Source organism: Eulemur rufifrons, chromosome 29 (genome assembly GCF_041146395.1).
Source record: "Eulemur rufifrons isolate Redbay chromosome 29, OSU_ERuf_1, whole genome shotgun sequence".
Taxonomy (NCBI): Eukaryota; Metazoa; Chordata; class Mammalia; order Primates; family Lemuridae; genus Eulemur; species Eulemur rufifrons.
Genome location: NC_091011.1, coordinates 63,536,574 through 63,564,427, shown reverse-complemented (window position 1 = coordinate 63,564,427; position 27,854 = coordinate 63,536,574). Strand labels below are relative to the sequence as shown.

Sequence of the window (27,854 nt, the reverse complement as noted above, 5' to 3'; positions counted from 1 at the left end):
CTCTTGTCTTTTGTTCTTATTAAATGGGTTCTATATTATGGAAGCACCCATGTTAGCAGATCTTGCTTTTGATTTACTTTGTAATCAAAGGAGCAATAGTTCTTTATTTGTTCCTATTGTTGAGACTCTGAGACTCACTTCAAAAGTGGTTTGCCTTTTAGGACAGCAGTCAAGACAGGGCTCAGCTGTTGTTAAATATGGCAGGAGAGAGTGGGGGGAGTGTATTTGCTCTACTGAGGCCTTCCACACAGATCAGTTCAAGGGTTTCTAAATACTCCAGCTGCTCTTCAAGTTTGTTGTTTGGCCTCCTGTCAATAGGCGCTTGTGCTCATTTTGTGCGGGAGGATTTGTGCAGGAGGAGATGTTGGCATTCATAACTGCCATTCAGCTAAGTAGTACCACGGTTTCTCTGTTGAGTTTTTGATTTTACAAAGAACATAAGTTTAACACATGGACTTTCCCTTTCTACCCACAGCCATTTCTATTGCTTCACTGTAAGCTGTGCATATATTATAAGTATTTCTAATTGTATTTTGGCTTTGAAAGTATCTGATGCACTGGGCCACTGGCCTGTTGTCTTGTGTTGTAAATTATAAGGACACATCGGCACAAATGAAAGTAAAGCTTGGGAGCAGTTTCAGGCTACAGGGCTTGAGAGCGCAGATGGGCTAGTCAATCTCTTGGGATCCAGTTCAGCAAAACAACTTAGTAGCTAATGAAAACACTGGTAGAGAAGGTGAAATGGCTCTTGGTTTGTCTAGTTGCTATAGAATGTAATTGATAGCCCAGCTTCTGTAATAAGTGTAAGTCTACAGACCTAGGGAGAAGAAAGAAAGATAAAATTGATTTACAAGTAACTTGTATTTAGGAAAAAATAATTTGCCCCAACATCCTAGTACTAAGCCCCTTCATCCTTATGTCACTATGTCATATTGATAAATGTGGAAATGTTCTGTAAAACTACAACAAAAAAGTTGTAGACCAAAATGTTGCTTAAAAACTTGAGATAGTCTCTCCTTGGGCTGTAGTTATGCTATAGTGTTAAATCTATTTTGGTAACTTGGGAGTCATTTAAGTGGTGGGAAATTTCAGATAGTATTTTTTTCTTCCAAAAATAGGCACAAAGATACGAGGGTGAGAATTTAAGTGCTTTAGTAAACCTTTTCCCACCTGAATGGAATTGTCTGATTATGAGACTGACACTAATTGCCATGGAAACCAGATGGTATTGCGATCCTTTAGATTCCCGTGTGCCAGTGGGTTTGGCAATCATGCAACTGTGTTCTTACAGTTTCTCCACTTTCACGCTTCTTTCTGAAACTGTGGTCTGCAAACAGATCCATCACAAACATAGACACTTTTATTAAATTGATGAGAATGTTGTCACCCTTCTTCCAGGTACTATCATGTTATGTTAGGCTTTCCTGTTGGAGTTACAATGTGGGGAGGGACTTTACTTAAGCTATTTTTGTCATGCCTTTCTCTAAAGAGAAATGATGCCAAAAAAAAAAAAAATTCTTGTTTAATCAGACTTTTCATCTTCTTGGTGACCTTTATAGATCTATTAAAAATCACCAATTTGAGGATCAAGTTTGTGAAACTGCATACTTTGGGAGATAACCTTTTGGATTCCAGAATGGAAATCAGAGAGAAGTACTATTATGCAGTTTATGATATGGTGGTTCGAGGAAATTGCTTCTGCTACGGCCATGCCAGCGAATGTGCCCCTGTGGACGGATTCAATGAAGAAGTGGAGGGAATGGTAAGTGAGCCCTTTATGTGGCTGGCTCCTTTTACACAGGTGATTCTAACTGAAGCTGGTCTCACCTTAAGCCCTTTACGTTTTCCAGGGGTGTTAGTTTTCCAGACTTACATTTAGCCCTTTGCACCATACTGGTGGTTGATTGTTGATTTTCAATTTGAAGAGTTTGTTGGACTATGAGAGTGTACAGACTGCTCATTCTATAGACAATGAATTAACTTTTGAAATTTGTTACCGCAGGCTGTTGCTAAAGTAGATATTTTAGTCAGCAAGGATTAAAAAGTTGTCTAAATAACAACTGAGTCTGCCTTTACATTAGGGAAGATTAAACCACAAGCATTCCCCTTTTTATGCTAGGAGTCATAAATTTATCTCAGCCTGGAGAAACTGGAAATTTTAACCCAGACCCATGGGGTTTCATTTTAGGGATCCAATGGAGTTTGTTTCTATCTTTTTTCTTCTAATTTCATTCCTTTTCCACTTTTATGCCATGTTTGCAAGTTATGTACGTTTTAAAATTGGGGATTTGGGTGATGTGCCAAACGGATAAAAGAGGTTAACGTATTCTACCAGTTTCTAGAATAATTCTTATAAACCCAGAGAATTTTAAAGCCAGATAGGACTTACGAGCTCTACTAAATCAACTATCCTTAATAGAAGAAACCAAGGATTGAGTAATTTGCTGAAGAGCCCTAAGTAAATGAGCAGCAGGTGGGAATCAGAACTCTGGGTTCCTTCCACTAAGCTGTGGACCTCCCTTCTTGATGAAGGGTGTGCCTTGCTTGCTTGCTATTGCCTTTTCAAAGATTGTTAGTCTTATCCAAGAAAGGGTAGCACTGAGTGTATTCAGCTCTTCTAAAACTTCTGCCTTCCCTTTACTCCAGTTAGAACTTCTACTGCATAATAAAGTTGAATTTTTAACAGAACCTGAAGGGAGAGAAGTGTCTCTTTAGTCTTACTGGTACCTCTTTCAGAGAATACTAGGTAGAATATATTTCCTTTACCGTGTAACGAACCTGTGGAGCTAAAGCCTTGGCACTATCATGGGTCTCACAGACATACAGTTTATTCAGACACCATAGGGGTTTGTGGTACGTGCTTTGGAACTGGTTTTCAGTTTATGTAAAACCACCTGGTAATGAGAGGATTTCAGTCTTCTGCTAACTGCACTCGTGTGAAGATGGGTCCAGGATGGACCTGTCTGTCCTGTTCCTGAATTCCATTCCATAGAAACTAGTGTGAAGGTGAGGTGCCCGTGTACCTGCATGTTTGGTGGACTGAAATACTGTAATTTATCCATCATTTATACGCCTCAAGAGTCTGAAGGGTGCCTTACAGTGACACAATGCAAAATACTGCATCACGGGCCCTTCGTCAAGCAATAATTTGTATCTTTTTCTGAGATTTTCCTTGCTTAGAAGGGAAAAAATAAATGTGGGTAAATGGCTAACTTTTAAAATTTTATTTTTGTTGAAAAAAATGGTTAAGTGCTGTGCCTGAATAAAATAGTATAAACAAACAAAAACATTTTAAAGGAAATGGTTTTCTGGCCTAGCAGTAAAACTTGCAGTATTGAGTGGGTTCCCAGGCTAAATGTGTGCCTTTAGTTCTGCATTATATTTAACAACTTTTGTAGTTTTCTATTACGATAGATTTTTTTTACTCTTGAGTAACTTTTTTAAATCTTAAGTAACTAATTTTGTTCATCTGGGTTCTTTTCTTTTTTTGAGACAGGGTCTCACTCTGTCACCCAAGCTAGGGTGCATTGGTGCCATTATAGCTCACAGCAGCCCAGAACTCCTGGGCTCAAGTGATCCCCCACCTCAGCCTCCCAAGTAGCTAGGACTATAGCGTCCACTCCCACACCCAGCTAATTAAAAAAAAAATTTTTTTTAGACACAGGGTCTCACTGTGTTGCCCAGGCTGGTCTCGAACTCCTGGCCTCAAGTTATCCTCTCTCCTTGGCCTCCCAAAGTTCTGGGATTACAGGCATGAGCCACCTCACCCAGCCCTGGGTTCTTTTCATAGCTACTCAATGAAATATTTATTGCACATCCATTACATGATAGGAACTATTCTAGAGATGGGGTGTATAGCAGTCAACAAGACAGAACTCGAGGGAGGGAGAAGATAAAAAACAAAGAACTCTTCTATGCAGTGAGCTAGAAATTAGTATGAAAAAGGGTTTTATATTATCAATTGATTGTGGAGAAAACTGGACCATTAGTATATCTCTTACTTTGCTCCTTCCTGTTTTTATAACTTCCCAGGTACACGGACACTGCATGTGCAGGCATAATACCAAGGGCTTAAACTGCGAGCTGTGCATGGATTTCTACCATGATTTACCCTGGAGACCCGCTGAAGGTCGGCATAGCAACGCCTGTAAAAGTAAGTCTCTTTCGAAGGGACGGTTTGAATCACGTAGTATCCATGTTCTGATTAGAGGTGCTGTAATGATACACTATGTTGCCGAGGGAAGAAAAGTTACTCCCTCTTTCCTAGTTTCACCCTGATACTCCTAGGAGACCAACAATACCCATTCAATTAAATTAATAAATTAATATTTACTGAGCAGCACCTATGTATCTGGCACTTGTCCTTGACCTTGTACTTGTTCTTAAGACAAGATGACCCTGACAGAAAATGGAAGAAAAATATAGCATGGTCGTTCATTAAGGTCTAAGATAGGGAGTAGAGTCTTCGGCCTTGTTTCCGCGCCAGCCCAGCTGCGGCCTCTGGCTTACCTCCATCCGTCGGTCCAGGGCTGTTCTCTGGGCAGAGCTGTGGGTGAAACACCACCACCACCGCTCCCCGCTCCACCCACGCTGATTCTGATACACACACACCTCGTGCCCTTCCAGAGCATGCCTGCCTCTGCGCCCACCGAGAAGGACTGTCCTAGCAGTTCAGAAACCAGGCGAGCTGGAGTGGTCAAGGCTTTGTTAGTAAGCAGAGCGCAGCTGGCCCTTAATGAACACTTACAGTTGCTTAGGTAGAGGAAAAAAACAGCAGGAGGGAGGAAGGAAAGTGGGAGGGGAGCCCAGATAAGGAGAACCATGTGAAGCAGAAGGCTGCAAGGACGTTCTTGAGACCACCACAGAGTGTGTGGCTGGGAGCGATTCCAAGGCTGAGTTCAGCCAGTGTGTGGAGAGCGGTACTCTGCCGGGCAGCGAGGACCCACCGGTGGGCCAGACGCAGCCCCCCTCTGCAGGGTGCTGTTGCCACGGGGAGACAGACAAGGCGGGAAGGCTGCAGTGTGAACCCCAGGAGGGCCAGACTGGGTCAGGCTGCATTGCGAGAAGATGAAGAATTGGTGTGGATTGCTGAGCCTGAGAGTGAGATGAGCAAAGCTGGGTCGCACCAAGATGACTCTGCCAGATGGGCTAGTGGAGGGGAATTCTGCACAGGAGGAGGCCAGCCAGGTGCCGTGAAACAGACCTGGATTTACTACAGGCCCCAGCCTGGTGTGGTGACGGGAATGGGAGGAGGGAATCAACCCTGCATGCCAGGCTCCTCAAGGCAGGGAGCCCAGACCGGCTTTCCCAGGAACACGTCACCCGGAAGGTCCTCTGGCGCAGTGTCCTTCCATCCAGTCCCGCCCTGAGTGGGACCCAGAGGCATCCTTGATGGAATGGCGGTCCTTCCCTCTGTCCTAAGCTTCCAAGGGGACTTTTCCCGAGGGTTTTCCTCTTCGGATAGCCCACTCTCTTCCAAGGAAGGCAGAAAACTGCGTTCATTTCATAAAGTTCACATCTCTAAGCTTTCTGACCTGCTTTTGGACTTAAATCATTATCCTCGGTGGATCTGTAGTTTTCCACCAGGAATGCCTTCTTGTTGACTACTGTTTGCCTGAACTTAGTCCCTGGTTTCCTCAATGAGCTTCCTTCCTACCACCCCCATCCTCCGCTGGTCCATGGATTTAAAAGGCTTTTCTTGCCTTTGGTCTTTTCACGCAGAGTGTAACTGCAACGAACATTCCAGCTCATGCCACTTCGACATGGCCGTTTACCTGGCCACTGGGAACGTCAGCGGAGGCGTGTGCGATGACTGTCAGCACAACACCATGGGGCGCAACTGCGAGCAGTGCAAACCGTTTTACTACCAGCACCCGGAGAGGGACATCCGAGATCCTAATCTCTGTGAACGTATGTTGGGAAATGTCACCATGAGGGACCTACTTCATATTGAATAGCCTGTGGTAAAATCCTTCTCTGAGAGCTCGTAGCTTGAGCAGCAGACCCAGCATTGGTGCTTTAATTGCTGTCTGGGATGCTGGGAGTGGAATTTATCGGTAGTCACGCCTTCCTTAGTCTATTGTGAGATTCAGAGGGATGAAGGGAACATGTGTATTATGCTTATGTAAAAATACCTTGTATTTCCTACTGCTTTTAACCTGGTTCTTTTCCTTCTTAGAATGTACATGTGACCCAGCCGGTTCTCAGAATGAGGGAATTTGTGACAGCTATACTGATTTTTCTGCTGGTCTCATTGCCGGGCAGTGTCGGTGTAAATTATACGTGGAAGGAGAACATTGTGATGTGTGCAAAGAAGGCTTCTATGACTTAAGTGCTGAGGATCCATTTGGTTGTAAATGTGAGTCTGTTTGCTAATAAGCTTGGGAGTTCTTCCGTGTGCATAATTCCCATTTTCCTTTGTAATTCTAAAGCCAAACTACTACTGTGGACTCACTTGGTGTTTCTTTACTTCATTTTGTCTTTAATAAAGCTTGTGCTTGCAATCCTCTGGGAACGATTCCTGGCGGGAATCCTTGTGATTCTGAGACAGGTCACTGCTACTGCAAGCGTCTGGTGACAGGACAGCACTGTGACCAGTGTCTGGTAGGTAAATCCTCATTACGTGGGATGGGTAGTTTATGAGTGTGACATTTTTTTTTTCTTTTTTAGAGAAAGGGGTCTCATTCTGTCACCCAGGCTGGAATGCAGTGGCATGATCACAGCTCACTGCAGCCTTGAACTTCTGGGTTCAAGTTATCCTCCTGCTTCAGCCTCCCGAGGAGCTGGGACTACAGGCGTGTGCCGCCATGCCTGGCTAATTTTTAAGTTTTTTGTACAGATAGGGTCTCACTATGTTGCCCAGGCTGCTTTCAAAGCAGTCCTCCTGCCTAAGTCTCCCAAAATGCTGGGATTGCAGGCGTGAGCGTACTCAGGCACCTGGCCTGAGTATGGTGTGTCTTAATAGAGAAGGTTTTTCGCCACTGTAGATTCTGCCATCACCTTTATGTGTAAGTGGTAAAAGACATGAGTTAGACGGTTCACAAAATAGGAATTACTAATGAATAATTTCACAAGATGTTCACCATCACTGTTAGAATTGTAAAATGAAACCGCATTTGAAATACCACTTTTATAGACAAAATTAACAAAGCTTTTAAAAATGGGAATGCTTACTGTTAGTGAGGATAAAATGAGGTGCTGGTACTTCTTGGCTGCTGGTGGAAATGCAAATTGGTTCGTACTTTGTGAAAAGCATCTTGGAGGTATGTGTCAGTAGCCTGTAGAAATGTGCGTACCCTTTGACCTAGTAATCCCACTTCTGGGAATCTATCCTAATGAAATAATCAGATAACTAGACAAAGATGTATTCACCACAAGACTCATTGCATCTTTTATAATCATAGCAAAAGACTTGGAAGCAACAGTGGGAAAACAATTAAGTAAATTTGGGGGCTTCTATACTATGTGATATTTATAACAGTTGCCATTGAAAATGACAGTAACATGAGGAAATGTTCATGCTATTATTAAAAAAAAACAAACAGGATGTGAATAGCATTTTGATTACATAGGAAAAAATTCATCAAGAAAAACAAAATCTGGAGGGAAATACACCAAAAAGTTTACTGTAATGATTCGGAGTAGAATAATTATGGGAGTAGTTTAAAAAATTCTGTATCTTATATAACATTCCTGTATTCCTTTTATAATTCAGGGGGAATCCTCTGGCCCCAAATCATGTTTATAACCACTAAATATGTATGTTTGTATATAATCCTGACAGGTTTGTAAAGTAGATTTTTGGAAGTCTGATTTAAATTGGTGAACCTCTTTTTATCTGCTCATTTTTGAGGTGCAAAGAGCATTTTATATAGATACTGTCCCATTTTTATTTCCGTCTCTGATGCTTCCACGACTCGGTGATTTCCTTACCTTTCTGTCGTGAGAATAGTCTTAGCTGTACGCTACGTTTCCACGTTCCACATCGAAGGGCTCTCCGTGTGAGATTTATGAGAGACAGACTGAAGGAAAATTTAATGTCCTGCCAAATACTCACCATAACTCTCCTACTGCCAGAGTAATTCTAATGAAGAAAATTGGCATTTTTATTGCTTGCTCGTATCAATTGCTGGATGGAAGGTTATTTGTAGGGCAAAGGAGCTAGTTTGTGGTCTGGTGTTATCACGCGATTATGTATAACCCTGTGACTCCAGTGAGCCACAGCTTAGCCTTCTTTATTTCAGGAATACTCCTTCCTTTTGTTGGCTTTCTGCGTTCACAGTGAAAATGAGCTTTTGGTGGAACAACCAAAACACGCCTTAACTTGTTCCTTGCTGAGTCTATTGTGTAATTACAGGAACCCACCTTTAGACGTTTCATCTTTTGTTCCGCAGCCAGAGTATTGGGGCTTAAGCAACGATTTGGATGGATGTCGACCTTGTGACTGTGACCTCGGGGGAGCATTAAACAATAGGTGAGTGGAGCTTCACTTATGTCCTTGGATTCGGTCACCGACGAAAGTCACGACTTCTAGGAAAAGGATGACATGCGTTTGTCTCTCAAGAAAATATGTAATATGCAAACGTTGAAAGTTTGTGGATATCTCTGTAGACTAGATTCCCATGATGGAACTGCTAAGTCACAGTACGTGAATATTTTTAATAGAGGTCAGATTGTTCCAGAAAGACTGAGCCAGTTTATTTTCCTACCAGTTACCTAAGTACCTTTTCCCCATCCCCACAGCAGTTGGTATCATCAAACATTTTAGTTTTCACCAGTCCAAAAAAAAAAAAATGGAAAATGGACTCACATTTTGATTTGTGGAGAGAATTTTTTCACTTTCTTTTTTCCTTTTCTTTGTAACTTTGAAATCCATTAATGAAAATTATTAATATGTATAACAATGTTTAGTTACTTAAATGTGCTAGTATTCCTTGAATAGAAGAAACATGAAGTTTTGCCAGACATTGTTATACACATCTGGCAAGATGTGAAATTTGTGGGAGTTTAATTAACTACCTTTGAGTCAAGGAGAATTTTGGTCTGTTACTGGATCAGAGTCAGAACATCTGGTAAAGATAGTGTAAGTGACTGCTGAGAGAAGAGACAGATGTTCCCCTGTGGCCTTGAGTCTTCCCGGGGAGAACACGCTCATTTCATTGAGCAAGCTTCAAGTACTCAAAAATTGACTCTCTTACAAGAGTATTTCCCAACACCGTAATAGTCTGCCGGGAAGGCATGAGTTTCAACAGCAAGAACATGTTCTCTTTGTCCTCTTTATTTGGGTTTGTTCTGTTCGAGAATGTGCAATGGGCTCAGTACAGCATGTAGCTGCTGAAACTCCAGAGTGAATTTCTGTTCTTAGAAAACGTCCAGAGAGGGGGAAGCTGGGATGATAAAAACAGAGGAGAAAGACAAACAGCTGTCTGCTTAAGTCACTTTTCTGACTTTCCTTTGTGACTCCCAGAACACACGTTGAATCCTTTAGTAATTGATTTCTCAGTTCGAAGCTGTCATCACTCCTAAAGTCTTTCTTGATGAGATGAAAGCAGCATATGTAATTCTCCAAATTATGTCATAAACTCAGGAATGTCCTACGTGCCTTTACCCTAAGTGGTTTCTGTGCTACTCTCCCTTCGTCTTTTCCTCTATTCCACACACTTCCTGTCTGTCTCCACCCACATACAGCCCCTGGCCTGGGCTCAAATCTATCCTGCAAAAATGTGTAAAAAAACCAGAATGTGTTCTCATCGGGAGAGTGTGCAAAGCCAAATTTTTTGATAAAGGTTTTAAAGCAGGTAATCATCTGATCTAGCATGATTGATGAGATGCCCTGTCTTTGGGAATCATTGGTGGGGGGAAGAACCTGTAAAGACTCCTCTGGTCCTGTGACTCTAGTGTTTTATGGTGATCCTTTTGGAAGTTTCTCCGCCACGAGGAATTTCTCCAGAAGTCCCTGGGCTGGGTCTCCTGAAGCACTGATTCTGCTGGGAGAATGTGGTGCATAGACGGCACTCAGGACATATTGGCCAGATGATTGATTTGTTGCAGCTACTCTTAAGTCTCTTTCTCCTGATAGTACACCTTTGCTTGGCCTTGGACACACGGTAGGTATTGAGTAAATGTTGATTGAGTAAAAGAATATTAAGAAACAAAAGATTTTTAAGATGTTGAAAACGAAACATGCATACCTCAGGAGAGGCAATCTCTGATTGTGATCCCAGACACTCCTTAGTTACTTTGGCCAGAGACAAAATTGAGTATAAAAATCACTGGAAGTGAAAAAGGTTTTAAGATATTTTCTATAATGAGCTGAGTGGATTTTTGCTAGTACAACAAAAGTTTAGTAATCCACATCTATTATGTTGATGACTAATCTGAATTTTGGAATATTTAAAGAAGTAAGAATTAATTTAAATAATGTAAGTCAAGCCAAGTTAACAGAATTTTGCCTAGTATTAATAGATTCCCTGCTTTAATAAGATTTAGTGGCAATAAGAATTAGTGGCAGTGGTGGCTAGGTAAATGCTGCTTGTAAATGTTTAAAAACATCAAAAAATATAAACATATTTACAGCATCCTTCCAAATTATTTCATCAATTAAATTGAGGGCTTTCATGTCTGGCTTGAAGCACACCACTTTTTTGAACTTCCTATACTGAAGCCCCCAACCCTCCTTTGATGTTTTAACAACACATTACTTCTGCATCTTTTTTAGCACTTATTTTATTCTGCCTTGTATTACAGTTGTTTGTATTTAAAAAGGTCTCTTTGAACAGAGATTGTCTGATATGTTTTTTTTTTTTTTTTTGGAGACAGAATCTCACTCTGTTGCCCAGGCCTAGAGTGCCGTGGCGTCAGCCTAGCTCACAGCAACCTCAAACTCCTGGGTTCAAGCAATCCTTCTGCCTCAGCCTCCCAAGTAGCTGAGACTACAGGCATGCGCCACCATGCCTGGCTAATTTTTTCCTATGTATATTTTTAGCTGTCCATATAATTTGTTTCTATTTTTAGTAGAGACAGGGTCTCATTATTGCTCAGGCTGGTCTTGAACTCCTGACCTCAAATGATCCTCCCGCCTTGGCCTTCCAGAGTGCTAGGATTACAGGTGTGAGCCACCGCACCCGGCCTGTCTTATATGTTTTTTCAACTCCCTTGGCACTCAACACAGTGGACCTTGTAGGTGATTAGTAAATGAGGGACTGAAATTTATTGTACTTTGAAACCAGAGCAGAAGTTAATAGACAGTTTAATCAGTGTATTGAATGATTATGATGTACCTAACCTTTTACTGATTATAGTCATGTGCCGCATAACAACATTTCGGTCAAGGACAGACCACATTTACAATGGTGATCCCATAAGATTATAATACTATATGTGTACTGCACCTTTTCTACGTTTAGATATGGTGCACAAGTATTTACCCCAAGATTAAGTACACAAGTATTTACCCCATTGTGTTACAATTGCCTGCAGTATTTAGTACAGTAACATGTTGTACAGGTTTGTAGTCTAAGGAATAGACTGTACTGTCTAGGTTTGTGTCAGTACGCTCTAGGATGTTTACAGGAGGACAAAATCACCTAATGGCACGTTTCTCAGAACGTATCCTTGTTAAATGACACATGACTACACTATGACAGAAGAACATTATGGGATTATGGATCATAGTTGCTACCTGTTGGAAAGTATCCTAGTTGGTGGTGTGGGGGATGCTACCCTGGCGAAGTGAATGGTGCTGACTGAACACAGAGGTTGGTTATTATGAATGAAGCCTTTTATCCTTTAATATATTTCTGCCTAATTCCTCAGTGATAAAGTTAAAACGCCAAAGTATTTTCCCTGCTCATCACTACTTTTATTTTTTAATTTTTTTATCTTTAATCCTGTGACAGATTGTGCTCATCACTATTTAAATGAAATAGAATTTTTCTCCCAACAGAATTTTTAAATGCTGTTAATTTCTATATTTATGAGAAATCCATATTTTGAAGAAATAATGTTGGCCTTTGCTCATTGAGAAAACATAGGAGTTGTTTTAGTTTTCTATTGCTGCCATAACACATTATAATTTAGTGGCTTAAAACAACATACATTTATTAGGTTACAGTTCTCCATGTCAGACAGTCTCTCTGACTAAAATTAAGATGTTTGGTGGGCTGCATTGTTTTCTGAAGGCTCTGGTGGGGAGCCTGTGTCTGGCTCACTGGGGTGGTTGGCAGAATTCAGTTCCCTGTGGTGGTAGGTTCCTGTTTTCTCGCTGTCAGCTGAGGGCCATTCCCAGCCCCTGGAGGCCGCCCACATTCCTTGGTTCATGGCCCCCTCCCTCCATCCTCAAAGCCGGCAGTGGTGGGTCAGAGGCTTCTCATGTCCCAGCTCTCTGCCTGCTTTAAGATAATCCAGGATAACCTCTCTATCTCGAGAGCCTTACCCCTAGTCACATCTGCAAAGTCTCTTTTGCCCTGTGAGGTGACATAACCCACAGATTCCCAGGATGAGGATGTGGACATCTTTGGGGGCTGTGATTCTGCCTACCACAGGGCCTTATTTATTTTATGTCATTATTCTACCTTACTGGTTCAATGAATTGAATCTCTTACCTAGTTTACAGGGAAATTTGTGGAGGAAACATACAAAATTGTTGTGAAGTTTGTACCATTTCTCTCAGATGTGATTTTTACTTGAATGCAGGAAAGATGAATTACATGTAATAAATCTTGAGTCTCACTGTGGAGAAGGTAGGATTTGTGCTTGAGTTCTGAAAGCTGAGTGAAATCTGAAAGGTGTAATTGGTGGACAGGGGAGGGCCTTCTAGCTGGGAGGAGAAAGTCAGATAAGGCACAGAGCCCAGAATGGCTGTGGCATGGTCAAGATCTGCACCCCCACCCCCATCCCCGCCTCTCTGCTCACATTCCTCTGTTGCCCTCTTTGTTCCGTCATTCCTGTCCTCTCTCTGCCTTTTAAGTCCTCTCCAAGCCTCTTTCATGAAGCCTCCCTCAGTCTCCTCAGTCAAATGAATGGAGTCTTCCTCTGCTCCCATAGTGCTTTGCTCACAGCTCTACGTGGGTTCTTACTGCATTTTGATTTGTTGTCTTGGTTAATTGCATTGTTGTTTATCTCCCCGATTAGATTGTAAGTTTTTTAGGACAGAGACTATGTTTCTTCCCGTTTCTCTTTCTCCATATCGCTTAGCCAGAAATAATATCAAGGAAGTAAGAATTTATTCAGAAGGAAGTTGACAGTGGACTAAAGTGTGGGGGTACCTGCAGCAGGAAGCACGCTGCCAGGGCCGATATTTGCTCAGTAAACATTTGTCGAAGAGTCTGAGGAGTGTGGCTCGTAGGAAAGCAAGGGGAAGGCACCAGAAAGGGAAGCAGTTGTTTTCAGAGGATGAGTTGTGGTGGCTGCAGAAAGCCAGGCAGGGCATCGTGACTTGGTAGAGTGAGAGAAGAAACAACTGTGGGTTTTTGTGGCAGGATGAAAGCAGTGCTGGGAGGTTGGTTGGGCGGCGGTCGACAGGGCAGGGGAGGGAGGAGAGTTTGAGAGGACAGTTTGGGAGGTTGCTACAGCAACAGGTATGGGGGTGATGACTTCCTGGACTGAGACTGTGGCAGTAACAATGGGAGGAAGCCACAGGTTGAGAAACATTTTGAAATAAGACTTGAATAATGGGTTAAAGGAAAGAAGAGGTCATGTCTCACCTACACCGTGAAAAGAATTTTAAATCCGCTGACAGAAATAGCAGAGCTGAAGATAAGAAGTCAGTGCGAGAGGTGACGAGCAGTTTGGGACAAGGTAGATTAGAAATAACAGCCGGGCAGGCAGTGAAAATGTTGTATCGATAGCCGGGGATATAGAACCGGAGCACAGCTGACAACGGGGTGCTGTAAGCTGTAGGGTGCAGGCCGTCTGCGTAGTAGAGCCACGGAGGAGTCAGGATTGAATTGGAGCCATGCCCGTCCGCGATGGCCGCTCAAGCCTGTGGGCACACGCCTGTGATGGGCTGGGCTGATGGCAAGGGAATGTGCACGTGATCAGGCTCCCGTGGAGCTCCCTGTTCAGAATTGAGTCTGCCCGATATTTTTATCCTCACCTTCATTTGCTTGTCCTCTGATGAATGCGTGTGAAGGATCTAGTTGTTTTCTTCTCCCGTGGTTCATGTTTTGGACATTTGTTTCCTCCGTAAACATCTGCTGGGGGAGCAAGAAAGATTTTCTTTTGTCCATATGATATAATGTCTCACGCCTGAATTTCTGAAAATGGCTTTTGTTGGCGGACTGTGCCAAAAGAGGGCTAGGTCCTAATTGGAGCAAGCCTTCCTCTCCTGGGAATTGGCTATGGGATGTCAAGAATTCTTATTCCTGTAGGGTAATGACATGAGGGACAGGAAGAGGACTTCAGCTGGACTGTGACAGGGCTGTTTGGGACATATTTAGTAAACCTCTGAGTGTTAAGTCTTCCTGTGAGTTAGGTGTTTGGTTTAAAACAAACTTTGGGATGAGGAAGAAAAAAAAAAAGAACTCTGGGAATGAGTTTAAAGTAACAATTCCAAACCTCAGCTTGTCTTTTAATGAAGTAAAAATGGATGCATATAATTAATTCCAGTTTTACTTTGTATACAAAATCACAATACTAAAGAAAAAGACAAAGAGAGCTATAAGCTGACAACAAAATGAAGACACTGTAGTTTATCCAGAGGCCTTTATGACCTCAAACAGTAATGATTAATTTTTTGAAATAGTTTATTTCCACATTAAATATCTTATTTTTCTTTTTTCTATTTTTTATTCACAACACATATCCTTCATGCATTTATTTGTTGAACCCGGCGTGCAGAGTATCAGGCTCAGGGTGAGGCAGGATGCGGTCGGGCTACAGAGGTGAGTCGGGCATAGTCCCGGCACTCGAGGAGTGTACAGTCTAGTAGGGTTTTGATATATCTGTCAGTAATTACGCTACAAGGGAGAAAGCAATAAATGTCTTAAAAATAATACAGATAAGGAACAGCTGAGTCCTCAGAAAGTGCCACTTGGGAGTGGTAGAGGGAGGGAAGTGAGCAGGGCTTCATGAGAGGCGTACAAGTTGAACTGGGCTTTGAAAAATAAGTCGGATGGGAAGACCCAGTGTCTCAACTTTAATGAGCATCTTCTACATGACAAGCTTTTTTGTAGATGCTGGGAATACAGGAGACGGTGTTTCTCCCTCAGGGAGGTGATGCCATGAAGGAGAAGAGAGCTTTTTTTACGGCATGGGGGAGGTGGTCAGGAAATGCCACAGCAGGGGTCCTTTGTGAGCTGCATCTGGGAAGAAATGGATCTCCGGCGTGGGTAAGAGAGAAGGACACTCCAGGCCGCAGGAACAACACAAGCCAAAAAGGGAAGGAGTCAAGAATCGCCCTAGTGCGTTTGAGAAACTGCATGGAGTTCACAGGGTCAGAGAGGTCAGGGGAGAGACAAGGCTGGGAAGGTGGAGAAGGGCCAGGTGCCCCTCCCCAAGGCCACTGTGCCAGGAAGTGAAATGGTTGATGCATCTTAGAAAGGTCACCTGGTTAACCTATGTGGAGGGTCATAATTTGGGTTGAGAAGTTACAAGACCGGTGACAAGGATACCAATGAGAAGACTGTTACTGCTTTTACTGTGAGTGAGAGAGAGGTAAGGTATAGCATAGCCAGTGGAAAGGGGGAAGAGATACACAAAAACGCACAGGGGAAATCACAGAATTTGGCTCCTGATGGGGTGTGAAGGATGAATCCAGAGAATAACTTTCAAGTTTCTGACTTGGTTGGCTCAGCGGGTGGTGGTGCCTTCAGCCCGTTAGAGAATGTGCCTCTGGGACAGCCAAGTTGGACATGTCCTTTGGGGAGTTGGATATTTGAGCCTAAGGCCCAGGAAAAGGGTTGTAGTTGAAAGTAAAACAAAAGGTATAAGATGCAAAGCAAGAAAATTTGTGATGTCTACAGAAAACGTCAACATGGTATGGGTGGAGTGTAAGCGAAGAGAGGACAAGGAGGGTAAAACTGGAAAGATCAGGTCTCAGGTTTCATTGTCATGCTTTGGGGTTTGGGGTTGCAGTTGACCTTTGAACAACAAGGATTTGAGCTGCATGGGCCCACTTATACGCGCATTTTTTCCAACCAAACATGGATTGGAAATGCAGTATTTGCAGGATTCAAAACCCACCTGTACAGAGGGTTGACTTTTCCTGTATGTGGGTTCTACGGGATCAACTGCAGGACTTGAGTATGCTTGGATTTTGGTCTACATGAGGGTCTTGGAATCAATCCCCTTGCATATACCGAGGGATGACTATAATTCATAGGCACTATTTTTCCACATTTATTTTCTGAAAGAAATAAGAAAATGCCATGTAGCTATTTTGCCCCATCTAACATTTAATGGCAGACGTAGAGCTGCTTCCGGTGGGTCAACTGGTGTGTGTGGTGATCGCAGCTCACCCGGCCCCTCTTCCTCCCAGCTGCTCTGCCGAGTCGGGCCAGTGCTCGTGTCGGCCTCACATGATCGGACGGCAGTGCAACGAAGTGGAGTCTGGTTACTACTTCACCACCTTGGATCACTACCTCTATGAAGCAGAAGAAGCTAACCTGGGGCCTGTAAGTAGGTGGGGAGTGCTTGGCAGGTTGGTAAGGCAGCATTTTGGGGGCTGTCATAGCATAAGCATGTTTTGTAAAGAGGCCGTTTCAGAAGCATTCTTACAGCTTTTGTCAGTGAGCACAAATTAAGGATCAGGGTCATGCCTTCTTGAAAACGGTCATATTTTCATATTTTCAGTAAATTTATAACTCACAAATAGACTTTGGAGCATCCACTAATAAATAAGGCTTTCAGTTGGTTTAAGAAATTTGTCTCTATGGTTAGGAACAAAAGAAAAGAAATTTGTCTTTACAAGAAAAAATTTTCTTCTGTGTACTGTGCTCCAGAATTACTGTTGATGTGACGTGGTAAATACTCAGGCAAGAATACTGTTTCACTTATCATCCCAAAGTTTGGTGACTTGAAGTGTATGTGTGGCACTTCGGCTGGGATGGCTGAAACAGCCGGAGGCTGGCTGGGCACTGTGCACATGACCTCTCCAAGCAGCTCTCTTGAGCTTCCTCACAGCATGGCGGAGTCAGGATGGTGAGACTTCCTACCCGGCTTCTGGCTTCCAAGAAGGAGGAAGCGGAAGCTGCCTGGTCTCTGAAAGCCTGGGCACAGAAGTCCCAGAATGTCATTTCCTCACACTCAGTTGATCACAAGGCCAGCCCACATCGCTGGAGAGGATAACATAGGTTGCACCTCTTAATGGGTAAAGCTGCACACAGATACATACGGGGAATGAAGGAATTGATGGCTGCTCTTTGGAGATGACCAACCACAGATATAGCATCATAAAACCGTGAACAAGTAATCAGAATTACCTCATCAGTAGTGAACATTTATTATCATATCAAGTTTCTTTACTTATACTTGGACCCTGAAACTAAAGCCAATGAGAGAGACAGAAATAAATCCGCTGGATATGGGACTAGCCTTGCAGAGACTCTGGGAAGTACTTCCTCACTCCTAGACTTGCTTGTAATAGCACTTAGGATGTTCTCTTTCCTTCCTTTATGCATATTCTCCTGGTTGTATCACACAAGGTATATCTCAAGCTTTGAGTCCCATCTCCAATGTCCTAAGACGCCCCAACCACAAAACTAAAAGGAAATTAATTTCCTGTTTATCAAAAAGTTTTTGCAATCTTATTGAGGGAAATGTGACTGTAAAAAATAGATATGATAGCCACAGTTCTTTGGGTGACTTTGAATTTGACTGTTAAATTTTGTGATTGAATTCCATTTCAAACAAAGCATGACTCCTGTTGCCCTTGCCCTCAGGGGGTCAACATAGTGGAACGGCAGTACGTCCAGGACCGGACGCCCTCCTGGACTGGGGCCGGCTTTGTCCGCGTGCCGGAAGGGGCTTATCTGGAGTTTTTCATCGACAACATACCATATTCCATGGAGTATGACATCCTAATTCGCTATGAGCCACAGGTAAAAAAAAAAAAAAAAAAGCCCACTGTGAAGGAGGGAGGGGAGTACTTCTAACAAGTCCTGTACATTTTTGTTAAGTGTGAAGGCTACATTGGAACAGCTCAGCCTCTGACTTTCTAACCTCCTCCGTGGAACTTAAAATGTAACTTTTTCTTCTCGATTCCAGTTTCTCAAATATTAAGTGATCTCTTGTTAGGCACTTGGCCTTGCTGGGGACTGTGTGCTGATGAGAATGTATCAGATCTTCTCCCCCACCCCCAGGCTGGCTGCCCAGGGACAGACACAAAGCCCTAAATGTAAGGAAAGGCTGAAGGTGACAGTGTAACAGTAGAGAGAAAAATGTTCACACTCGCTGGCCGAGCCAGGGGCTACCAATGTTTCGTAGAGAATCAGGTCTAGGCTTTAAAGCGTGGATGGGATTGTGATAGACCAGCACAAAAGGAAGTGAGGAATAGCGTGAGCAGAGGAGAGAGTGTTTGAGAATCGTTCCACAGAGCTAGACAAGGGATATGGTCGGAGATGCTGTTAGCAGAAATGCTAGAGACTAGGAAAGGAATTTGGACTCTTCACAGGAAGCTATTGGAGGATTTTGAGCAGGGCGCTGTCATTATCCAAGCTGCTTTAAAGTGGACTGGAAGGGACACAGGAAGAGGCAGAGAGAACAGTCAGGAGGTATTTCAGTGTCGGGGGAGAAGGGATTAGAGCTGTGACACGGGTGGCAGGAGAGGACACGGTAAAAAGGCGGCTGTGTGTTTTCCATTTCAGCCTGGCATGACTGATTCAGGGAGGTCTTTATAAACAGACAGGCAGCTGTGGGCTAATGCAGATGGCCCTTTGATTGTTTCTTATTCTAGCTACCTGACCACTGGGAAAAAGCTGTCATCATGGTGCAGCGACCTGGGAAGATTCCAACCAGCAGCCGATGTGGCAATACTGTTCCCAATGATGACAACCAGGTGGTGTCGTTATCGCCAGGCTCGAGGTCAGTGTGACAGTGGTTTGCAGCTCAACACAGCTAATGCAAACTGGTATTTTTCTGGTGTCCTGTGAGTTGTTGAGTTGCCATTTCAGAGCCAGACGTCGACTGTTGGTTTTCTTCCTTGGCAATTATCACCGTAGAGCTTCTGTTTTTAATTTTAATTTTTTGGATGCTAAAAAGTTGACTTTTGTTGTTGTCTTTCTCTCTTGTTTTGGAGCAGATACGTCGTCCTTCCTCGCCCAGTGTGCTTTGAGAAGGGTGTGAACTACACGGTGAGGTTGGAGCTGCCCCAGTACAGCTCCTCGGACAGCGATGTGGAGAGCCCCTACACGCTTATCGACTCTGTAAGTGAGAGGTCACTTCTGGCACGTGCACGGGAGCCTGGGCAGAAAGTGTCCAGCTGCTTCACTGCGGTGTTTCGTTGAGGGGTAATGCCAAGCGGTTAAGCAGAATCATGCTTTCTTGCCTCCGAGGTTCCTTGTACTCCACCCTGTGAAAAGGATGTATTCAAGCTGCTTTCTTCTAAAAATATAAATGCTTTAAAAAATTAGCATTTCAAAAACCATCAAGCTAAGTAAAATATACCTAAACTTTTCCTGAGCAGAGTATTTAAGAATGGGAAGGTTTTCACTTTCTTTAATGAGCTTAACTCTTTCTGTTCAAAAGTCAAAGCAGCATCTCAGCCATGTGTGTGTTTACTCGCTGTAGCTGATAACGCGGGACACGACCATAAGGCCGTCTGGCTGTTCTCGTTTCTTTGCAGCTCGTTCTCATGCCGCACTGCAAATCATTGGACATCTTCACTGTGGGAGGCTCAGGAGATGGGGTGGTCACCAACAGTGCCTGGGAAACCTTTCAGCGATACCGATGTCTGGAGAACAGCAGAAGCGTTGTGAAGACGCCGATGACAGATGTTTGCAGAAACATAATCTTTAGCATTTCTGCCCTGTTGCACCAGACGGGCCTGGGTAGGTATTGCTTAGCAGCTGCTGCTCCCGGCTCTCGGCGTACACTTGGCACACGAGGTGCATTGGAGCACATGCCCTGTAGTTCTGTGTAGACAGCACAAAGGAAATAGCATCTCAACTATGGTTTGTCTTTATGTTTTTAAGTAATATTTTAGTGATAAAGCACCATTGAAGAATGGAATCTATAATCAGGAAATATATAAATAACAGGCAACTAGGGGAAAAGTCCATGAGGATATAGTGTTTCCGTAGGCAGGGTGGGGAGTTGGGATGGAATCAGAGAAGCATCAAATAACTGAAATTTATGTTTTTCTCTTTGAAAGGTCAGAACAACCCCCGAAGGTCACTGGGCTTTGGTCTAATGTCCTGTGACATTTGAGCTTTGAAGGCAAGGGGAGAAAACCTTAATGACCTCCTGCCTAGAAAAACTTCTTTGATCTGCCAGCTCTGCCTCCTGTTTCTTCCCTTCCACTCATCGTAGGGATGACGCTGTTTCAAACTGGAATTCTGAATAAGTCAAAGTAGTAAAGGACAGAGGATCAGGGAGAGCCCGAGGAAGGGAAACGGACCAGTTCAGAGACAGGTGTGACGTGCTGCTCTGTGTCATAGGTTCTGGTCTCTCTTTACCCTGCAGCTTGTGAATGTGACCCTCAGGGTTCGTTAAGTTCCGTGTGTGACCCTAACGGAGGCCAGTGTCAGTGCCGGCCAAATGTGGTTGGAAGAACCTGCAGTAGATGTGCACCTGGAACCTTTGGCTTCGGCCCCAATGGATGCAAACGTAGGTTCCTCAGAAGCATTGCAATGTGTTCGTTGAGATTAACTGAGCCACCTGGCAGGCTTCCGTCGCTGCAAAGGCCATGCTCCACTCTGGGAGTGGCTCCCATGAGCCCATGGGCATTCTGAACTGGGGACAGGGTGCTTTTAAAAGGGGCGTGTTTCCACCAAATGAGGTTCTCAATGCAGTTCTTTGGTTGCCTATTTCTTTAGCTTGTGAGTGCCATCTGCAAGGATCTGTCAATGCCTTCTGCGATCCTGTCACTGGCCAGTGCCACTGTTTCCAGGGAGTGTATGCTCGGCAGTGTGACCGGTGCTTACCCGGGCACTGGGGCTTTCCAGGTTGCCAGCCCTGCCAGTGCAATGGCCATGCTGATGGCTGCGACTCGGTGACAGGGGAGTGCTTGAGCTGCCAGGACTACACCACGGGTCATAACTGCGAAAGGTATGTGCACACTGCCTCTTGAAAGTACTGAGAATGAGGTGGTCTTTGGCTGAGCAAACGGCGTCTTAGACAAACCACAGAATTCATTTCTACCAGGCTCCAGACGGCTCATTCGTTTCTGATGACCTCAGTATTTTCTAGGAACTCATTTATTTATCCAGTACGTATTTAGCTTGCATCTTCTCTGTGCCAGACACTGTTCTGGTGCCGGGGATACTGCAAAGACTAAACTGACTTGAATGTGCCCTCTTGGAGAATGATCCTAGATCTTAGAGTTTGTCGTAGGTTCTGTCTAGAAATTATATCTGTCTCAGCATATTCTGGCCTAGGGTGAGAGTTGTGAAATGTTAATGCCTAATTTAGGTTAAAGTAGAAACCAAATCCAAATGGGATCATTTTACATAGCTTTTAATAGCTTTGTTTTTCAAAACATTTTATGTAACTGCAGTTTCCAGGAGACTATATAAAATGTGCATAAGTAGATCTGTTCTCTAGTTAGCAAATGTCAACTGAATAATTATGTATGCAAAGCACTGCAGCAGATACTTAGTAATAGGACATAGAATGTGTCTCCAGTAACATTAATAGTCTAGCTCAGTAGATAAAAAATAAGCCATATGAAAAAAGTTACATACTGACTTATACTGTTCATTACTGATTAAGAAATGCAGACATACTGTTAAAACCTGCCTTTTTGGGGTCGGGCAGGGGGTAATAGTCTCCACCTTTACATGTCAATAAATCTTCTCTATCGTAATATCCGTTCACCCTATATGGGATTTTTTTTGTAAAAAGCCACTCAGGAAACATTTCAGCAAGTGCTTCAGTCAGCGCCGAAGTTGCTTGTCAGATGAAAGAGAAATTGTTAGTGAAAATTGAATATGTGATTAGCTTATGGCATGAAGGAAGTAAACAACACATGGCTCTTGGTTCGACCCTAAAGTGGTATTCAAGAATTTGGAGGTCCCAGCGACTACTCCTTTGTATAAAAGTTGTCCCTTCCAACCATAAAATTGTTTTGTAAAAAGATAACAAGGAAACAGTTATACAAGAGTGAAAGAAAATTCATATATTGGTGTCACCTTTTGTTTTCTGCCATGTTTTCCATTATTCTTTCAAAGGGAGGTGGAAAATAAGTAAGAGACGGATGAGAATCAGGTTAGGAAGAAGAGAGTGGGGAGGGGAACAGAGGTGGATGACAAAGAAAAGGTGGTCACCCACAATGCTGATTTGGAATCAGACATGCCGTGGAATGTATTGGACAGAATATCCTGTGAGAATGGCTTGATTGATATTTGTGACTGGCTTTGGATTTTATTTGTAAAGGGTTTTGATTTCTCACAGGAGAATGAGAAAGGGTGTGGGAAAAGGAAAGATTTTTGACCCTAGGTTTTGATAGCAACACTTTATTAAAGTATTTGAAATTCTGCTATTCAGTTTGAGCTGATTGCTCAGCATTTTGGATGATCAGAGTTTCAGTCCTATGAATTTCAGAGGAAACTCTGTGCTCAGATTATTCCTGAGGGGGAGGCAAGAAATGAACACTCAAATTTCTATCATGACGTACTTGGATTTGTTTCACCTAGAAAAGTCTTAGAGAAACCTTCCTAGAAACCAGTGTACAAAATTGTTTTATCGGTGTAGATTTCCCCAGCCCATAATCAGAGAAGATGTTCTTGCATTATTTCTGTGTCTAATTAGTTAATTTCCTATGAACAGCTTTCCTCTTCTATTTTTTTTAACCCTTTCACCCATTTAAAAAACAATTACTTTTGCCTCCAAAAGATGTGAAAAACTGAATTGGAAATCCTTAGATTTGAGTTCCTAGCCCAATTTGGCTTCTAACTTATTACCTTGGGTGAGTTAGAGTATCCAGCTTTCTATAAATGGAATAACTAGGTCTAATTATCTCCAAAGTTCCTTCAAGATCTTATAGGAAATAATAAAAAAGTAACCTAATTACCATTCAACATGAGAAGCAGCATGACATGGTAAAAGAATTTATTGCTAAAAGTCAGGAGGCTGAATTCAAAGCCTGGCTTTTTATTTAGTTGTGTGAGCTTTACAAATCCTTTAACCTGCACGGGTTTGTTATCTTTAAAGGGAGGGGACTGTCCCGTTGGATTTGGGAGTTAATAACTAACGTCCCTCATCCCTGCCCAAGTGTGGAGCCCCCTGAGACACAGACACGGGAGCCACACAGCGGGAGAGCATCCCCGTCAGCTTCAGTGCTGGCAAACCTGGGTCATAGGACACGGCTTGAGACCTGTGGCCACTGTGGGCTTGCTAATACACCACCCCTCCCAGGCACAGGCAGAGGCAGACAAGTAGAAGCCACCCCCACAAGGACAGACTCCCTTCACTAAGGGCACAGGCAGGCAGCCGACAGAACCATGGAGTGCACCTGGGGAGCTATAGCTCTGTGGGGAAGCAGGGAGTAAGGGGCCAAATGAGGCCACAAGTGTCACCCCAACACAGTGGGCCCTAGGTCAGCAGGGGACCTACCAAATCAGAAACTCAGGGGGAGGAGCCCAGCAAGCTGTTTGCGCAAGCCCTCCACGTGATTCTGATTGGAGCTAGTTTGGGAACGATTGCTCCATTGGAAAATCCTCCACATGGAATCATGAGGAATGGGGAAGAACGTTCCCAAACAGAACACAGTTTCTGAGACTTTTCTTGGAACAGGTTTCTGACAACTGTGAGTCACGGCTCCTTCTCTCCTGCCGCTGATGCAGGTGCTTGGCTGGTTACTATGGCGACCCCATCATTGGGTCGGGAGATCACTGCCGCCCTTGTCCGTGCCCGGATGGTCCCGACAGCGGGCGCCAGTTTGCTAGGAGCTGTTATCAAGATCCTGTTACTTTACAGCTTGCGTGTGTGTGTGATCCTGGATACGTTGGTGAGTCATGTGTAGCCTTTGGGAGGCAAAGAGGATGCAAAAGATGTGTCTTTATGAGTTCATTGTTAGGAAAAAATGATGAAGAGCGAGCCAGTTAAATTCACTTTTACAGTGCTTAATTAAAAGTGAAAGGAATCTGAAATAGAAAAGATGCCCTTTTCCTGTTTGGCATGTGGGGTAGTCAATTCTTGAGTGTGTGATAATGTTATAACACAAAGCAGGACAGCAAGCTCATTAAATCCATAAACAAAACCTTAAACACTTTTCCGTTATTAAAGAGAAAAAAGATTAATTTATATTTTACTGCTTCCAACTCCTAGCAGAAGTGTCTCCCAGCAGTCTAGTGGCCCAGTGGTGGGCAGAAGAAAGAAAAGACTATCATCTGAGGAACCACTAGATACCTGACTGTATTCCTCACTGTTTATTGTACTTGCATTATCTGTCAAGGCTTTAGCTAGTTGTGAAAATAAACTCCCTTTCATTTCATCCCTGAAGCCACTGTTACAAATACTACTTATGCATAGTTTAGTAAATATTTTTTGCATATAATTTCAGGATTTCTTAGGGAAATAAGTTATCACTAAGGATCCTGTTTTTCACATTGCTCACAAAGGAGCAGTAATTTTTCAGTTTATGTGCTCTGTGGGTTACTGTTGTAACATCAAGCCATGCTTTGCCTTGTTTGACTTATTTAGCTGCCAACCTGCTCCACTCCTGTGTACTCAGAAGCTAAAGCCCCCCACGCTAGAACCCTTATCGAAACTGTCCGTGCCCCGCCGTGGCCTCCGAGGCAGCTGGGGCAGCGTTGGAGACTACAGAATACTTCTTTCCCCCTGCAACTCAAAGCCTGTTCCTACCCCTTCAGATACGATCATCGCAGGCTCTGTAAATAGCACAGCGAGGACTCTAGGCGGGAATGTCGGTGGACTGTGAGCTTTTCAGTCAGCATGCTGAAAGTCTTATGCTTGGTTTTGCCCGACAACAGGCTCCAGATGTGACGACTGCGCCTCGGGGTTCTTTGGCAACCCCACAGTCGCTGGGGGGTCGTGTCAGCCTTGCCAGTGCCACCACAACATTGACACGACAGACCCCGAAGCCTGTGACAAGGACACCGGGAGGTGCCTCAAGTGCCTGTACCACACGGAAGGGGAACACTGCCAGCTGTGCCGATTCGGGTACTACGGGGATGCCCTCCAGCAGGACTGCCGAAGTAAGATGCGTGTCCGTCCCGCCCACCTTCTCAGATTAGGGTGATTTCTACCCTCTACCATATTCTTCGAGCATTTCACTTGGGAAAACACTTGTTCAGAGAGGTAAAATTACACTTTCAACAAAAGACATATGAAAGACTGAATTTTTTTTTCCTTTTACATCCTCATTTTCTGGCAGAACTGAAGTCTCAAGATGTGGCTCGGTGCCTGGGAGAGATAATAAAAAGAAAAAACTATGTAGCTGTCACCATGATAAACACCATCCAGTAGATGTATTGATGTTACGTTATGACCCGCAGACTTGCTGGTCAGATAGGACCTGGAGATCCTAAATACACGCTCGGGTCCACACCTTTTCAATGGCTTTGATGGAGTAGAGCCTTCCAGATTAAGGAAAAGAAAGAAGTAACACCTCTAAGATCTCCCTTTTAGACCCCTTTATTTCTCTCTTATCAGGAGATCAGCCAGCATTCTCTCCTGCTGCAGCTGCGAAGCCCCCAGGCCCCTGGCTTTGTTTATACATAAACATGCCTGGAATGTCAGGACCAGCGGTACCAGATTCCTCAAAGCCTTCCTAGCTTAAAAGGCTTCTACCTGTTCTGTCCCACAGGTTCATTACTGCTGCTCCCTGCCAAGAGTTTGAAATTATTACATATCTCAATTCCCACTGGCATATTTTTTATTATTTTCTGTTAAGTCTTTAATTTTAGAATGATTCGCCAGCATCTTGTTAACTCTGTGTATTTTGAACATACTTTTAGGCAAAATGTGTCATTGTGCATATCTGCCTGGGAAATGTCAGAACTGTATAGGACATCACAAGGAATTCTAAAGAACAATAATTTAGATTTGTATTTTAATCACCTCTCTTTACTTTTTTGCACTTCTCTCTCCAGAGGGAAAATCTTGGCCATTTTAGACATAGCTAACTTCTGCGTGCCTGTGTGTTTGTGAATGTGACAGTCAGTAAATGCAATGACGTTCTTTTTCAGAGTGTGTCTGCAATTACCTGGGCACCGTGCAGGAGCATTGCAACAGCTCTGACTGCCAGTGTGACAAAGCTACTGGGCAGTGCTTGTGTCTTCCTAACGTGATTGGGCAGAATTGTGACCGCTGTGCGCCCAATACCTGGCAGCTGGCCAGCGGCACTGGGTGTGACCCATGCAACTGCAACACTGATCACTCCTTTGGGCCTTCTTGTAATGAGGTGAGCGGTTGTTGCCCGGGTGATGTCTTTATGAGCCCAGGTGACAGCTAGCTTGTTCAGCAGCCTTGCTCCAATTAGAGCAAGGCACCAAGACACACAGCTTGGCAGGCAGCAGGGGCTGGATATCAGCCCTCATTTATCCCCCTCGGCTGGGACTACATAGCTATGAAGTCCCCACCTGACGCACCCACAGCATTTCGGTACAGAACCGCAGCTGTGGATGCAGACTCACGTAAGAATGGACAAGGGTGAGCCGTTTCTCTTCAGTACCTGGCTGCTGAATCAGACATTTCTTAGCCACTCAGCTTGAAAGGTACCAAATAGCCATAGCCAGCATTGTAAAAACTGCTATTGTTTCCTGACACACACTAAGAATGATGTACTCCCTAAGTCAGGCGAGTCACATGTGGCCTAGGATTGCTATTGATCTATGAGGATAAAAGGAAGAAAGCATGCAAATAAAGTGTAATGCACTGTGAACCTGCCCAGACCCTGCTGCAGAAGAGCAGTGAGGAGATGCCGGCATGGCGCTCACGGCACCTAAGATCAGAGTGGAAATCCCTTGTCCTAGGCAGCACCTGGAGGCCTTCTCGGGCAAACAGTGCAGTCCCAGTCCCACTTCTAATTGGCAGCGAGGGGGAAAAATGACCACCGGCTTGTGCCTTGAAGCCCGCTTGACCGAGGTCTGTGTTCTGGCCGCAGTTCACGGGGCAGTGCCAGTGCATGCCTGGGTTTGGAGGCCGCACCTGCAGCGAGTGCCAGGAGCTCTTCTGGGGAGACCCCGACGTGGAGTGCCGAGGTGAGGCTCGGGCATTCTTGTTACTGGCATTTGGTCAGGGTGGAGGGGGTGGGGGTCTGCAAGGCCCTTCTGTAAACGCTAAAGTATACTACAAACTAATTTGTCTATTAAAAAAATACTCTATGTTTAACTACAAAAGAAATTAAGGCTGATTGTTTAAAAATGTATATAACAAATCTAGCCCTGCAGGTAAGCATAGGTGGTAATAGTGGATGTGCTCACTCTTCTGGCCCCACACCCCAGGGTTACGGCTGTTCGTGTCTACATGTATGCACACACAGACACACACACACACACACACACACACACAGCTGCTTTTTGTTAATGCTTTTAACCAAAATGGGAGCATATGAACCGAGTATTTGTGCAAAGTAATCCCCGCCCCCCCCCGCCCCACCCAACAGTATTTTGTGGCCAGCTTCCTTGCTGGCACATGCAGAGATAAATGGTTATTCTAGTAAGATCATTTGATTCAGTGGATCAAGTAGACTGCTGACAGTTAAAGCTCTTGGCGTGTGTGCAGTAAGACAGCAT

General features: G+C 43.9%; 1 protein-coding gene across 1 annotated transcript in view; it reads left to right on the top strand.

Annotated features, from left to right (window-relative positions):
• The window catches only part of LAMB1 (laminin subunit beta 1), a 69,087-nt gene that overhangs the window by 15,724 nt on the left and 25,509 nt on the right, over window positions 1–27,854 (top strand). Inside the window, exons 8-24 of the mRNA XM_069461703.1 lie at window positions 1,560–1,762; window positions 4,033–4,153; window positions 5,722–5,910; window positions 6,179–6,358; window positions 6,491–6,603; window positions 8,394–8,473; window positions 16,478–16,613; window positions 17,880–18,038; window positions 18,893–19,020; window positions 19,238–19,361; window positions 19,781–19,985; window positions 20,620–20,763; window positions 20,973–21,204; window positions 23,940–24,103; window positions 25,089–25,313; window positions 26,307–26,521; window positions 27,224–27,320. Of these exons, the coding sequence (XP_069317804.1) occupies window positions 1,560–1,762; window positions 4,033–4,153; window positions 5,722–5,910; window positions 6,179–6,358; window positions 6,491–6,603; window positions 8,394–8,473; window positions 16,478–16,613; window positions 17,880–18,038; window positions 18,893–19,020; window positions 19,238–19,361; window positions 19,781–19,985; window positions 20,620–20,763; window positions 20,973–21,204; window positions 23,940–24,103; window positions 25,089–25,313; window positions 26,307–26,521; window positions 27,224–27,320 (2,715 nt within the window). The remainder of the gene's footprint in view (window positions 1–1,559; window positions 1,763–4,032; window positions 4,154–5,721; window positions 5,911–6,178; window positions 6,359–6,490; window positions 6,604–8,393; window positions 8,474–16,477; window positions 16,614–17,879; window positions 18,039–18,892; window positions 19,021–19,237; window positions 19,362–19,780; window positions 19,986–20,619; window positions 20,764–20,972; window positions 21,205–23,939; window positions 24,104–25,088; window positions 25,314–26,306; window positions 26,522–27,223; window positions 27,321–27,854) is intronic.